The 16,410-nt window shown below is 39.9% G+C and overlaps 1 protein-coding gene across 8 annotated transcripts in view; it reads right to left on the bottom strand.

Moving 5' to 3' along the window:
* LOC103384194 (sodium/calcium exchanger 1-like) overlaps positions 1 to 16,410 on the bottom strand; it is a 95,202-nt gene that overhangs the window by 19,197 nt on the left and 59,595 nt on the right. For 7 of the 8 annotated variants that reach the window (XM_025059903.1, XM_025059854.1, XM_025059928.1 and 4 more), the window contains 5 exons: positions 4,290 to 4,396; positions 3,514 to 3,638; positions 2,645 to 2,680; positions 1,882 to 1,981; positions 372 to 644 (listed from right to left, as the gene is read on the bottom strand). In XM_025059903.1, the coding sequence (XP_024915671.1) occupies positions 372 to 644; positions 1,882 to 1,981; positions 2,645 to 2,680; positions 3,514 to 3,638; positions 4,290 to 4,396 (641 nt within the window). The remainder of the gene's footprint in view (positions 1 to 371; positions 645 to 1,881; positions 1,982 to 2,644; positions 2,681 to 3,513; positions 3,639 to 4,289; positions 4,397 to 16,410) is intronic. The other variant, XM_025060030.1, reaches the window with a different exon arrangement.

The raw sequence follows: 16,410 nt of genomic DNA, 5'->3' as shown, positions 1-16,410 counted from the left end.
TATGACATATATGATGTTTTGATTGCACTATAAATAACCAGGATTTGATTTGATGATCTATTTTTTTCTGTTTGGTAATGTGCCCTACAAAAACTGACTGAATTATAATTTTTCCAATTTGTCCATTCATGTATTCTTCCATAAATACAATGAGGGGTCCAATTAGTTGCATCAGTCATTTTAGTTGTTTTTTATTAATTTTGTATTTCCTCGGTTCCTCTGCTGGTTAGATCAAACCAAACTAATCTCAAACTCAGTAACTAAAACTCTTTAATCAAAGATATGTTGCGGAGGTTTGCAGGATGAGAAGGGCATGAAATAAAGAGACCAGCAACAGAGATTGAAGTACGAGGTTGGTGTTTAAATAGTACCTGGCACTGATGTTCCTAACGCCACAAACACCACAGCTGTCACTGAGTCCTTCAGGCCTACGGTGCAGCCGAAGTGTGAGGCCAGATCACCGGTCAGTGCAGTCAGGACGCCAATGAGAGATATTGAGACGATGAAGCAGGCCCAACCATTCCAGTACTCCGTGGGTGGGACGAAGGCGAACAGAACCTTCCAGAAGACAGTGAGGAAATGCATGATATAGTCGAAGCAAGATGGCAGCCGCTCCTCGCCGCTCTCCTCCTCGTCGTCGTCTCCTATAAAAGGAGTTGGGAAGGTACAAAGAGCGAGACAAAAGGACACGAGGACAGAGGAATTATTTTGACTTGAGCAAGAATTTATGCCAAGGAGGTAAAAGCTTTGAGATTAAATAAGAAGTTCAACATTTAGTGAAGTGAGCTTATTGGATTTATTGCTGACGTTCTGTCGACTCCAGCCAGATGGTGATTAAGAGAATTTTGTGTGACGCCTTGAGCTACACAGCACACCTAAATCTCCCTACAAGTCTCCGCCTGCCAACACACTAATAGCTCACTAATAACACTGGCTGCCTCATTTACAGAATGGCTTTGGTCCTGGAAGTAATTATGCCATTGAGTCTTTTTCATAAATAATCAGGCTGATCCAAAAATATGGAGATAATAAAAATATAACCTTGCCACTTTTACCAACAGGTACTTTTTTATTTCTCTGTCTGTATACCAACAGGTACTTTTTTATTTCTCTGTACAGTACTCTGACTCCCAGAAGCACAGCTTGACCAGAACATGAATCACAATCTGAAAATTGACCAAATAAATAATCTACAGTTTCTGCTCAGGTTCTGAAGCTGAGATGTTTTTTGTCAAGTAATAGATGGTAGTAGTTCAATACTTGGTTGCACATTTCTGCAATCTTAATAATAGGTAATAAATTAATGTTGTGTTTAGTATGACAGCTCATGTCTTAAAATTAATTAGCTTTTTTTATTTACTACATTATCCCGCTATGGATAGTGTGTCAAGTGTGTATTCTCTGGGGAGTAAAAAGATGGAGGAGCTATTGTGGACACTCACTGCCAGTTCACCTGACTCTTGGCATTTAAAAACCTTTGGTGAAAATATGATAAAGATCCAATTTAAACTGCGTATGTTTTTTTTGTGATGACATATGTACACATCATCAATGGCCCTCAAATGGCAGCCCCTGGTCCACATATGGCCCACGGGTCAGTTATTTGTGGCCCATGATTTTTTTCACATTAATATCTAGCCAGCATCCAGACCCTAAATGACATGTTGAAGTTAAAAAAAAAAATTGAGTGGCTGGGACTTTGTGTCATGTCCCACTTCTTCACCTCTCTGTGGACTGTTGACTCATTGGCCAAAATGTCTCTGTGGATCTTAGGATTTGGTTTTGAATACCTCTGATGTATACGAGAAAGCATTTGTGTCAGACATAATAAGTGTGTGTCTGTGTGTGTGTGTGTGTGTATGTTCATGTGTGGAGGTTTACCTGCACTGACGGTCACGGCATTGACAAACTGTTCTCTCCAGCTGCTGCTTCCCACCACCAGGGCCAGGTTTGTCTTCTTGATCAGCTTATCTACAGTGCTCTACACACACACACACACACACACACACACACACACATATACAAAACATGCAAGTGTGTACAGACAGAAGAGGCAGAGGAGGAAAGATAACCCTTTGAGTTTTCAGTTCACTTACGGCCACACACAGAGAGGAAAAAACATTGATTTTTCAAGCCTTTCGAATAGCCTACTCTCTCTCTCTCTCTCTCTCTATATATATATATATATATATTTAAAAACATTTCTAGGTCAATATTCAATAATAAGAACAATGAAATTAGTGTACAGGGCATGCTAATTAGTAGGTTGTTGAAACTGGAAGTTTCAAGCTCCCCGTGAAATCCAAGAAAAGCCTTCAGGCTGACTGTCTTTTATGTGTAAAGCAGCAAAAGTAGAAGTAATAAAAGTGGTTGATGCAGAGCAGCTTGCAGCAGCGATGGAGCAGCAGCAGCAGTCATTATCATAACTCAGCTGACACGGCTTTGAGAGCAGAAAACGCTCCATGGTTTACAATCTAATAAGTGAATGGCATCATAGGAGCAAAGAGGACCAAATATATTACCACCAGTTTTAATGAAAAACAAAAAAAAAAAAAAGAATGCTCCAGCGAAGATGAAGGATTTATGGACATGCAACTTTACAAAGTAGTATTTCATGCAAAGGCAAACTAAAAGTGAAGTAGACCTTTTCAGCCCGCTTTAAAAGTGTATTTACTGCTCTCTGCAAACACACGCGTACACGAGGAGGCACACAAAAACACACAGGCGTATGGATGAGAGAAAATGAAATGATTGGATTTGAAACAAAATCACAAAACTCTGAAAAGAATGCATAAAAAATGAATCATGAAATGGTGTTTAACAGTATTGACAACTGAACATGATTTGGTTAATGGTTAAAAATGCAAACCTAACACACAGCAATACTATAAACACATTATATAAATGCAATATTGATCACGTGACCTTTAGCTAACACAGGTTTTAATTGGTTGCATTGATGGTTATTTCTTATTTCAAACCCACTTGTTATGTACTGTAAAAAGCTCATCATCATCATCATCATCATGACTTCAACATGTGCTGCACATTGTGTCGTTCAATCTCATAATTAATCAGCAGAAACTCATTTAATCATTTCTGTCCTGACTTGCATTTTCTTTTAATGGTGATGGTAAACATGGTTAGATTAACCACTGACAAAGTGATGGCTGTCGTTATTGTATCAACTCTCAAATCCAAACTAATAAGCGGCTTAACAGGCAGCAAATCTGGAGAGAGTCAAATTGATTTGACAGAATTGATTGAAATGCTTTCACCTAAAGTGAATAAATTCTCACATTTTATTGGATCAGCTTCAGCTTTCACATCCTTTACTTCAAACTAAATGAATCAGTGTATCAGAGTAAAATCATAAGGTAAATAGTTTCCTGTCCATGTATTCTACTGCTATTGTGCTGCTACTACTACTATTACTTGTAGTAGTAGCAGCAGTAGTATTAGTAGAAGTAGCAGCTGTCGTAGCAGTATATATAATATCCAGTGGAAGATTACCTTGAACTCGTAGGACTCTTCTATGACCACTTCCACTTGGGTGTGTTCTCCCAGACTAGGACAGCCCATCTTCGCCACCTCCTCCTCCTCAGCTCCCACTGCAGGCTTGTTTTCATTGGAGTCTCCTTCAAAACCACAACGCACATATAATCACTCAGTACAGACATTCAAAAGTTCATTGGAAGCTTAATGGAAGGATTTAATAATTATTTTCCAACTTTTATACTTTTTTATAATTTAAAATGTATAGGAATATTAAAAAAGAAAAAAAATCTGAAAGGAAGAGATGGAAAAGCTAACACTAAAATAATATCAGACACTGTCCTAATTTGTATACTGGAACAAAAAAAAAATCCGACCTCTTCATGCTAACTCTTTACACACAGTGATAGTCTTTAATTGAGGCAGCTGTTATCAGTGCAGAGCAGCTGTAGGTAAAAACAAAATCAGCACTGAATGTAAAAAAGTATTTGCGTGGCTAAACGTGTGGGGCGGTGAATGTCGATCCACAGCTGACTGTGACAGTCTCATAAAAACTAATTATATGACTCTGTCATGAAACACGCAGCAGGCTGTTGCCCCTCATGTCTGACACCTAAAATCAGGTCTTCCAAATAATCCTACTGTGAATTGAGATGAGATTCAGACAATTAGGTCTGTTTTTGTTTCGTGACACAGGCCCCAGGACTGTGGCAGCAAATCTGAATAGATTCCATTTTGTCTCCCACGCTTCTAAATCTTTTAATTCTCCCATGAAATAACAAACAAAAACACACCGTGCTTCTGCCCGATTTCCAGCAGAATTGGATCCCCCAGCTCAATGATGAAGGTTTTATTTTTCTCATACTCTTCATCGTCGATTATCTTCACCTCGATGATCTTCCTGCAGAGGGAGAAAAGATACGTTCCTTTGGCATTAGCTCGTTAGACAGAGGCGATTACAGCGTGTGTAAAAGCTCGACCCCGTCGTGCTGTAAACAAACGTGAGGTCATTTCTGCTGCACAGATAAACTAACAGCGTTTTTATTCATGCCTTGGACATGTTTAAAAAAAAAAACACACAAACAAGAACAGGATTCCCAACCTCAGCAGATAATAATAACAAATCTGCTCAGTGTAAAAGCTGAAGCTCAAGTCAGTGTGCCTAATGAGACAGTAGACAGGTGTTTACGTCACTGGCTAACGAAGATGCATGGCACTGAGGTCTAATTACTCTTCACCTCTCACAGTAATCAGAGGTGTGTGTGTGTGTGTGTGTACAGTATGTGTGTTGCACTGAATTCAACCATCAACCAACATAATAAGGTACTATTATGGCTGCAGAACTTACCAAATATACTATGTAGTGCACTGCAAGAAAAAACGTGCACACATTGTAGTTGGATTATTGTCAACATATTATCCAGCCCAGGCAACATGCTTGTCTGCTTCCATGGGCATTGAAGGATAGGGTTTGGACACAGATCTCTCAACAAGTCACCTTGTAACGTCTGATTCTGGTCTATACCATCCAGAGTCTATTCATTTTACTGCAACACTCCATCTGAGTCTGACAGAGTCACATTTACACGTAGGTTTGTCATCAAAGCTCTCACTGTCAGCCTTGTTGACTCCAACATAAAATAAAAAAACAAACAAAAAAAAACAACAACAAAAAACCCCCCAAAAAACAAAATAAAACAGTAGAGAATGATAGAAGTGGAGCCTGAGAGACATGGTGGAGTGATGTGAATGACAGAAGTGGAAGAGCATTATTTTGGCATTTAAATCGAAGTGACAGATCTGACTATTCGTAGCTACAATAAAAACTCGGCACATCCTGAAGGACAGGGTCATGTGGGCCACATATTTGGGTTTCCTAAAGATCCAATACAAAATCAGACGCATGGCTTAAAAATGGGAATATTAAATGAACAGTAGAAGGCGCTGCACCACAATCTGGCCTTGAAATTTAAAGAGAAATTTACTTTTTATCTTTTTAACTTTTTTGCCCTGAGCCTTACCTCGTATACTGCACAAGTGACGGCTTTAGAAACTACTTTGAAGCTCACACCTGGTCTTCAGTTCTGTGGCCGAGAACTAGAATGTTAACAATACAGTTTCCCGAGGATTAGTGCTCATACAGTACAACATTGTCAGACAAACTGCTTCATCAGGATATTCATCTAAAATATGCCAGGTGAAAGCACTGATCTATAGTTCTTTAAAACTATTTCATGAACCAAAGACTTATAAAACAATATCAGTAGAAAAGCCTAAAACAAATCATTTACCTGTTTAAACTTGGCAGCTTTTTAACCTGTCTGTGGTGAACAAAGCAACATCAAAATGAAAATGTTTAAGGAAGACTGTGATTCTAGTAACATTAAATAAATATTTAACGTTAATGTATATTCCTCGCTTTTCAAACGACTGTACTAATTGAATCTGTTAATGTAGTACATAATACACAGCATGTCCATGGGCATTGTACTAGGTGAACCGTGTCATATTCATGACAGAGACCGTGGTTTGTGTGAACAGACGCGTACAGTATGTCGCCCACACATGTACGTACTCATGTTCCACTCAGATATCAGTGTGCAAAACACAAAAACACATACAGTTCAGCAGAACGTACACCAAGTAACACTCGGGGAATTCATTAATGTATGTATGCACTAATGCAGCCAATTAACACAGTGCACACACACACACGCGTACACACACACTGCAGTGGCAGAGCTTTCATTATTCATAGTGGCTTGTGGCTGGAGCAGTGATCCCATTTGTGCCCCCGTCGCTCCATCTCAGTCTCATTCTCCTTCATGTCTCTTTTATTCACCTCTCCTTTCGCTCTCGAGCCCCTTCCTCTTATCACATGAACTCCAGAGCGTCTGTTTCCATCACAGCCCTCAATCTAACAGCGCCTGATTTAGGATAAGACCTTAAACAGATTTCCACATCAGTGCGGCAGCAGAATATTTGAATGGACTGGGCCGTCTACAACAGTGTTCCTCAAACTTGTTTTCTGGGGACCAAACCTTCGCCACCCAAGTCAATAGAGCAGTGATTTCAACCACTGTGCCGTGAGAGATCATTAGGTGTGCCCTGGCAAATTATCCAATTTCACTTAATTGGTCAGAAAAAAATATTATTTATATATTGCATAGTTTTTCTTTGTTTAACAAATAAATACTGGTCCACTAAGCGGCAGCAGATGGCTATGAAAACTATTGAAACTATATGAAAAATTCAGAGCTGTTGAAGGAGAGCTAAAAAAAAAATTCAGAGCTGTTGAAGGAGATGTTTGAGTGTCTTTCTTTAATTCCTGTGAGTACATCAGAGTTGTCTTCAACTAAACAGGTCGAATTTTGGTGAATTGAATACATTTAAACTAGGAGGTTATTATATTGTATTACATATACTTTTTGTCAGAATTTTGTTTGGTGGTGTGCTGTGGTGCTAAAAACATTTGGGTTAGACATTACAATAGACATTATTCGTAAATTCCTGGGAAACTGGGAAAATGATGTGAGACAACCCCCCCAAAAAAAAAAAGAAATCTTGCGACCCACCTGAGGGTTGCGACCCAGTCTTTGGGAAACAATGGTCTACAACATTGCTGAATTGGGTTAACAATTTCATTTTAAGTTGTTGTATTTATTCATCAAGTTTCAAGTTTGACGTTCTTTTAATTCAATGCCTCGTCATCAAAATCTAAAACTTCGAGTGTTTACTTTCCAGTCTTTTTTCCTGCCCTTGTCTAATCATTTTCTCTTGGTTTCACTTGTGTTATTTCAACTGTGCCAAACAAGTCCTGTTGCCTCACTGTTTACTGTTATTTTAATCAATCCAGAAGAACTCATTATAATTACACTGCATATAATTCAATGAAACACTTTATCTCTTCACAGCCATAGATTTTAATTTTCTTGAGTCTCTCGAGGCAGATTCTATTGGACAATGAATGTCTTTCAGTATTTGTGTTCCACTGACCGTATCATTTTCTCCAACAATAGAGCTCTCTCAATTCTTCTCATTCAGTAAATGACTTCTTCTAAAGTTTCAAACCTCTCTGACTATTTCTTGACCAACGCTGATTTCTTCCACATTCGTATTTTAAAGAACTACCTTTACATCCCTCATGACAAACACTTGACAAATAAAGCTGAGATCCAATGCCAACTTGTGAGATTTAGGCTGTTTAACTTCCTGCGGGTACATTTCAAAACGCGACACATCACAGTCTTTCTCTCCTTTTCTCTCGCTCTCTCACCTCATCTGTCTCACCTTGTCTATTTATTTCCACCTTGTTACTTTTTGACACCTGCTCCCCAGAAACTTCCTCTGTCAGACAGTAGCCTCGGTGCCCCGACCTGTCAACGCAGTGACAGAAAACACACACACACATAACCGCTCCACTGAAAACACAACATGCACTGCCAGAAATAGACCATGAGATGCAGAAGAAGATGGAAGGGTGACAGAGAGAACAGGCCACTTAAAGTCGTCAAACAGAATCAGACTAATGGGAACGTTCTATCCTAAAGCAGAGGACACTTTGGAATATACAGTGCACAGTATGTGTGTGTAAGTTGTGTGTGTGCACGGAGGTTTGGAAGTTTTTGCAGAGGTGAGTGATTGAATGACAGTTGGATTTGATTAGCGTTGGCCTCAGCACATTACTTAATCAACAAAACTTCTCCATGGTCTTCAATATCCATCACTTTCCATTTACTTTTGGCTGCAGTTCTTTGTTTTTGATTTACAGCCACTAAGTTGTTTATGTGCACATGTGACTGACTGTGTTTTTTTTGTTCTGTGTGTGAGTGAGAGAGAGAGAGAGAGAGAGAGAGAGAGTACCAGATGGATCTTTTGCAGAACGACAGCATAAAGCAATTCATTCTCCTGAGTGAGCTTGATTTACACACGTAAATGCACTTTAGTTTGACCATTTCTGCTTCTACTTCAGCTCCTAAATTTCTCTCTTTGACACATATGCACACACACACACACACACACACACACACACAGCCAAAGCATTAATAATAACAAAACATCTCAAGTGTCTCAACATGCATAATTCAATCGACTGCATAATTTATTTTCTTGCCATATTTTGGGCGTTTCTGCTCTAAAAAAACATTTCCCTGCTCAGTTGATACCAAACTGCTTTTTCATTTGCCTTGAAAAGGAATGACTTCAGCTTCAGATGACAGTGTAACAAACAACGCAATAAACACAAACAGTGTTGCAGTGACATAATTTTACTTTGTCCTAGGACAGCGAATGCACCACTGGCATTTCTACATCTCTTAGTGGTTAATTTTACATAAGCTTTGCCACCAATAGATCGAGGGACCACATGTTGTTTGCCTGCTGATTTTTCCAATCTGTACAATCTTACACACATCAGGGGTCAGAGGGTGGGGTTGATCATCTGCTAGGTGAAAGGTCAGGGTTCACTCTGTGGGTCCATCAGTATGATGACCCTGCTCTCTAAGAAGACTGAGCTGACAGCACATTACTGCAGCTGGTAATACAGCAAATGTGTTCAAATAGAGCTGGATTTAAAAGATGCAAATATGTTAACAGCAAACTTCAGTTTGTGCTGATAAAGAGCAGATATAGTTGGATTTAGATTCACAGATATGTCCTTAAAGTGCACATCCTCAACTCCACTATATGATTTGAACTATTTTTCTGATTAACACTAATGCTCACAGTTTTTCCATATCTGCTGTCCTATTATCAGGAAGGACTGTTTAAATTCTGCTCACTCTGCTAATCGTGTAATTCTGATTGACAGAAGCTTATTAATGTTTAGCATTTAAAGCTAGTGCAAAATGGAAGCTTATTAATGTTTAGCATTTAAAGATAGTGCAAAAATGTAGCATTGGATGAGAATAAATGATATGAATCCTCTGAATTATTTTCTGTCACCGTGACACACACACACCTACACACACAACTCAGTGGGATAAAGTAGGCTACGACAAACTCCCTATTCAGCCGTTGTCCATGTGGAGGCAACACCAAACAATATTAAAGTGTTCGGCTGAAAGAGATGGCAAGATAAAAGCCGATCAGGGGAGATACATCACCCTCGCTAATCATATCATACAACACACATTAGGTAAGCACACTTGCACTTACATGGTCTCCTATCGCACAGTGCAATAAAGTTCAGCATCTTCGGAGTGTGTGGGAAGACAGAGATGGATGGGTGCAGCAGCATGACGCTGTGACAGAGAGTGAGGGTAAAGGAAGGAGGATGAGGAGCAGAAACTAGGAGGAGGAAGAAGCAGCAGCTCTGCTTTGAGCAGTGAAGAGAGTCAGCGGAGGTGAGAGTAGAAGATAAAGATTCATCCTGGAAGAGAAATTCATCTGAAGGAAGACCAAAGCCAGCACCAGTTTCTTTTTAAATTCATTATTTAGATTCATTTGTTTTTTTTCCCTCAATGCATTTTGGTTTAATTTAATGTAAGCTATTTCATTGAATAATGCACAATTAGAGTTTATGAATGATTTATTGATCTAAAGAAATTGTATAAACCTTTTAGCCATGGTATTGTTGTTAGATCATTGAGCATTTTCACTAAGTTATAAATATTTCCCTGTAAAAAAATCCAGTCCAAATTCCAGTGAACATTGATTCATTCATCCACAGATGTATTCTTCCGGAGGCTGTAGCTGGCAGTCAACTGTTCCACACACAGTCAACTATTCACACCTGTGATTATTTAAAAAAAAAAATCCAATTACCCAAACACTGTTTTTGAACTGTAGAAGGAAAAGAAAAGAGAAACAAGTGAAGAAAACCAATGCATTTAAATAAGGACGATACAATCCCTGTACAGAGAGGCTATGAACCAACTACACTACACTGGAAATTAAAGATGGCAAAAGGCAACTGCAGATGTAACCACACATTTATCTTTGAAGAGATGAATAACCTGAGGACTAGGTCAGTGTTTTATTCTTACTTTACTTTCATTTATAGAAAACTCTTCAGTGTGAATATGAAGGTTTGTGCGGGAGTTGAGAAAATAAAAGCTGCTATACTGCTTTATTAAAATTCTTTGATCCCTGCTGCTCGGTCGATTCCTCTTCTGTCAGCTGATGCCAGTCTGATTACACCACATGATGTTATAATCCATCCAGGCTACAGCAGTGATGCTGAGATAATTATGATGAGCCCTAATCCAGTAGATGCAGCCAGAGCTGTGATGGAGTACATGGAGTGGATCCTTCTCTCCAACTGACAGCTTTTTAAGAAGCCAAGAATCACTGTGGACCGGAGCGTGCAGTCTTTGGACGACTGCTATATTTATACTCTGTTAGCTTCCAGGAAGAAAGGGAGCAGAAGAATGACAGATGAGAGGGGATGGAAGGAAGGGAACTTGTCGCAATCCGAAACAATAATGGTTGACACGATACGTAGGATGTATGGTTGGCATGGAAACAATGGTTACGGAGAAGAAGAGTAGCCTATCTCCAACCACTGCACACCCCTGCTACAGTTATATACCTCATGTATTGGACATGATTAAGTTCATCTACTGATCAGCCCTGGACTGGAAACACAAATGAAGTCAGTACATACCAAAGCCTTCCTATCTGTATTAGGTTGTATGGGATTAGGCTGCATCATGCATGCATTACCACACACACACACACAGAGAGAGACACACAGAGCAACCAGGATGTACCGTCATCCAGAGGAGCTACTGTACTGAGAGGATGAGGAAAAAACAAACATGAAAAAACAAAAACAAGATGACAGGGAAATGGTCCTGATGCAAAACAGGGAGGAGGAAGAAAGAAAACAAGGCAAAAAGAAAATAAATAAATCGGAATCTGTAGAAATAGGAAGAACTAGAGAACAGTCTGGGCTGAAGAAACAGACGAGCTGAGATGTTTTGATCCAGAGGTGGTGTCCACGTGACGGGACAGGCTGAGGGAGCATGTTAGAGGAGAGTGGAATAGATGGGAGCTGACGCTCCACGTCTACAATACACAGAATGAACATTACACACACTCAGAGTGGCAGCAGCGCGACACGCAATCTTCACCCTCCGTACACTTCCTGCTTCTCCGTTAATCAGAATCAATTCAGATTCAATAACCGTCACGTGTATCAAAGACGACGGATAACAACAACATGTGGCATCACATGAGATGGAGCGATCTGCATGGCTCTGATTCATGTGCCTGAATGGAACATGTCGCACAGCTCCACTCCCTCTGTGTCCCTGCCTCTCTCTCTCTGTGTGCTCATGAGTGAAATTCATTTATTTTATCACATTCATCACCATCACACATGTCATTTTCAGTCTGCATTTATTCATTAAAAAAACTACACCATCGGAGGACTGTCCTCCCTCTGCCATGTCAGATGATGCAAAGTGTAAGAGAAAAAAAGAATCCCATCAGGACAGAGTGAGTTGATTTAGGTTTGAGTCCAGGCTTTGCTTCCAGATGCCAAAGTGTCCTTGAGCAAGAAACCAAACATGTGGCGCTTTGATAGCAACATGTGAATAAAGACGAAAGGTATGTGATAGAAATGTAGAGCAGTAAAAGATGTTGTGTAAAACTAAACGCACCAATAGTTTTATCTTATGTTTATTATGTTTATTTACTGACTGTAAATGTTGAGACAGCTGACAATTAAGAATTAAGATAAGATTTTAACGTCCCAAAACTGCACAAACAATTATTTCACTACGCTCTGTCAGTTCATAGCATATATCGTTCATGAATGACGAATGTCTCATGATTCCGTTGCTATGGTGAGGTGTATGTTCCATCGACTCTGCAGTAATGTGTGAACATAAACTTAACTCACTTTTTCTTCACTCTCCCGTCTGCCGTTGTTCAGGTTGGTTCAATGTAAATGCTGAACAATAGAGCGGTGATAAAGAGACAGGCAAACGAATGTTAGTATGAGAGACAGCTGAGTCAATAGGTAACAACAGATGAAGAGATTAGAGCTAAAGCACGCGGGGAGTGAATAATATAGAGTGGAACGAGAAACAAATAACATTTGATCCTTAACAAGTCATTATTCATCCTTCAGCTCCTCCATGAGAGGAAAATAATGGAAAACCAACAGTGACTGATAAATAAGCAGGTGGGCCTAGTCCTCTTGTGTCTTCCTCTGTCACTTCTGTCCTCATACATGTTTTAACCCCTGTCAGCAGATATTTATGTTCAGTCGTGTCTCCAACCGGAGGCAGAAAATCAACTCTTGATAAGGTTATTCTGTGTTCCCTAAAATCATAGCATTGCATCTGATCCTACACATCCATCCATCCATTTCCATCCTCTTATCCGTTACCAGGTCGCGGGGGCAGCAGTCTCCATGACCACCACCCAAATCACACTGCACCGTACCAACCCCCCAAACCTTCCTGTGGGTGGTGAGTCCACTGGAAGGTACCAACTGTCCTAACTGGGATTTGATCTTGCCCAGGAGGTGAACCCTGGGGTTCCACACCAATGACAGAGACATTGCCTCTGGAACAAAGTGCCACCAGACACATACAGTTTATCTGTAATATAAAAGTCAGCTGTTCAGTGCCGGACTTATATGGACATATAAGATATGGGCCAAACATGACTAACATTAACAGTCTAGCCTGGTGTCTTCTCTGAAGTAGCCAACACATTCTTACCACCTCATTTTCAGTTACTTTGCCTCTAGCCATCATTTGCTCTTCATCTATTTTCCACTGCCCTCCTTTCCTTCATTGTTTTAGTTTTCCTCCCAGGCATTCATTTGTCTCTCTCTCTCTTGCGATCCACTTGTGTCTCTCTTTCAGTCTGCCCCTCCTTCTCGTCTCTCCTGCTGTCCTATGTTCTCAGTTACTGACTGTCCTCAAGATGATTCCTCTTCCTCTGGCCCCTTCACTCACCTCCTGTACCTGTCTCTCTGTCTTCTATCTATCACTCACAGGACTTGTACAACTGTGTTTAAAACCACTAGTTAGTAGGTATTTTGATGGCTGACCAGTAGAAAAGATAGGCTAAGACTTATCTTCAGTCCACATCAAGTCATATTGTAAAGTTTGTGTTGAGACATTTCTCAAAACAAAGAGATTGTCAACATCTCCGACTCCTACCGTTCCACAATGACACGTCGGACATCATGCAGATATCAGATGTGTTTTTAGGAGTGTATGCTCAACAGGGAGAACAGACTGGTGTCTTCACCTCTCCAGAATCAGGATTTCTTTTCTCTTCATAATATACTGTATGACAGTGCTAAGAAATAACAAGTATAAAAACAACACGATGGCCAAGGTCCCAGTGTCCAGAAGTGGAGAGTAATGAATTACATTTACTCATGTTACTGTAATTGAGTCATTTCTGTGAGTATTTTAAGTACTTTTGGGAATTTTAATTAGATTTTTTATTTCAGTTGGTCTCTAACGGAGTCATCTTTATTCCTGTATAACAGTCAAACTCCTGGTGGTTGTAGCCCAGACTATGACCATCTGATGGACAGTGGTACTGCATCAAAACTACAGCTGGGTTGGTCATGCAAACTTTTACATTCTTAGTACTTTCTCCACCTCTGCCCGTGTCTCAGTAGAAGATCATCATGGACATGACTACCAAAGTTCACCTCTGTCAAAAAAATCCAAAAAATTGCATTTTAATCTATACCTTCTCTATATTGGTTACGGTTTTCCTTTTTTAATAATGTTGTTCAGTCAACATGTTTTGTTCTTGTAAATATTACATACTGCTGTACCTAAGGAGTTTCCTGGTTTATTGTCATGGCATCACTCAACAGTAAACACTACACACCTGAATTACCTTTAAAGACATTAACGAAGCAGCAGTGATTTTCTTCACAGTTGTGTTCACACAGGTGCAGCTTTTTGCCAAATGTTAGCTTGTGTTTTTCTTCATGCCTGAGTAAAAATACTGTAAAGCAGAGGAGATTAATCCAGGTCGTTTAACATTATCACTATGGCATTTCTACATCATAGAAGTCTACATGCTGCAGCTCGAGGCGTTTGACAACAGTGCTCTGACCCATTACTCCTATAAAAAGATACTTGTACAAATACGAGTGTGCAGAGTAGAAAGAAAGTTAACTTTAGCATCACCGTAAAGAATTTCTGCTTCTGTTTTCCTCTAGTTTTGCATCAATCCCTTTTTCCACACTGTTTACTGACCACTGGAGGTGAGAGTTGTCTCAACACTAAGCTTTATTGACAGTGCATTTATAGTAACAGAAGAAAATCAATGTTCACAGCCAGTCTACTACACTAATAATGGCTTGTGTGTGTGTGTGTGTGTGTGTGTTTGTGTGTGTGTTTGTGCCTCGGTCCCGTCAGTGTAGATGCTTGTATATTTTATATTAGCCTTATGCTGACCTCTAATGGAAAAAACTTTTTTGTATTTTTTCCCCATTTCTCTGACAAACACATAAAGTTCCGATTTCATTTGCTCCAAACTTTGACAAGCAGAGAGCAGGCAGCGCAGAAAAGTAGAGCAGAGTGAAAAGACAGAAGGAGGAAGAGGAAGAGGAGGGGTCATAAAGTTATAGGAGATGATAATACAGCCGATGACAGTGGATTGTCAGGGGTCAGAAGAAGCGCTGCACAAGAGCAGAGGAGGTGAGAGGGAACTAATAGGACGGATGATACGTTCGGTGAGGGACCGACTCAATAAAAGACCAAGGCGCAGACAATGTGATCAGAATAATGAAGGGAGACAAATGCTGGATATGTGGACAGACAGCCGAAGGGAATGAGGACAGATCAGGCCAAGACAGAATGACCAGACTCACTGGAGGATAGAAGAATGACAAGGTGAAAAGGAAGGTGGAGAAATATGAAATAAAAAAGTAAAAAAAAAAGACCACAAAAGTTCCACAGGTCATGTAGACACAGGAGAACCAAGATGATGATGACAGAGGGAAGACAGGAGATGAGAAGTCAACTCCAGAGTTTGTGTGAGTCACATAGTCTCTTCTGCAAGCTATTAGTGACTTAATCACTCTGACACTACTCTGACTGTGTGTGTGTGTGTGTGTGTGTGTGTGTGTTGTACCAGATTACCCCGAGCTACTGCACTCAGGAAGTAGCTCATCACTCCTTCACTGCAGCGTGTATTAATACTGTCATCAGGGTTCTCAAACTCTGGCCAAAGACCTCAAACTGCCATGAGTCAGTGACACATAACTCAAGCACAACCGCCTCTCGCTAATCTGTCCCTCCTCTGTGTGATGGACATCAACATCAACAATGATTCAATTTATACGTTAAAAAGTCGGATTAGAATACAGCATTCAAATGCCGATTTGTTTTCTTCCCTCATCTTAACCTCACAGGTTTCAAATAGATAGAAAAAATAAACCAATCAATTCTCCAGAGATGGATTTGGTGAACTTTGAAATGCCAGCCAGCCCTCCTGGGGCTGTTGAAATGAAGGAAGCCTTTCCATCCTATTAGCTGCTGCAGTTTCTCCTTTTCTAACAGTTCCTGGCTCCGTTAAAGATGAGAGAGTAAAGTCAGAGAGAGGGAGAACACATACATCGATAGAGGGCACAATCCCCATGTTTAGGGATAAAATGGTGCTGTGGTGTAATAATTAGAAATATGAAGGTAGGAGACACTGATCAAACTGGGTAAATAAAGGCTGTGATAGAAAGTAAAAAAGAGAGGAAAATTACAGTGTCTTGTTGGAACACTTCCTGGACAATCTGGACTCTTGGACAATTGGACGACTGACTGAATTTCAGCCAGTGAAATTTAATCTGACTCATAATTAAATCAAATTAATGAAACATGAATGCTATTCCAAACTCCCAGTGCCTTGAAGTAGTCAAGAAGTCAATTCTATTAGAACAATTTTGAGATTACTTGATGTGGAAAATGGTCAGTAAGTACGTGTTAT

Source organism: Cynoglossus semilaevis, chromosome 1, assembly GCF_000523025.1.
Source record: "Cynoglossus semilaevis isolate Cse_v1.0 chromosome 1, Cse_v1.0, whole genome shotgun sequence".
Classification (NCBI taxonomy): domain Eukaryota; kingdom Metazoa; phylum Chordata; class Actinopteri; order Pleuronectiformes; family Cynoglossidae; genus Cynoglossus; species Cynoglossus semilaevis.
This window is presented reverse-complemented; position numbering and strand designations above follow the sequence as displayed.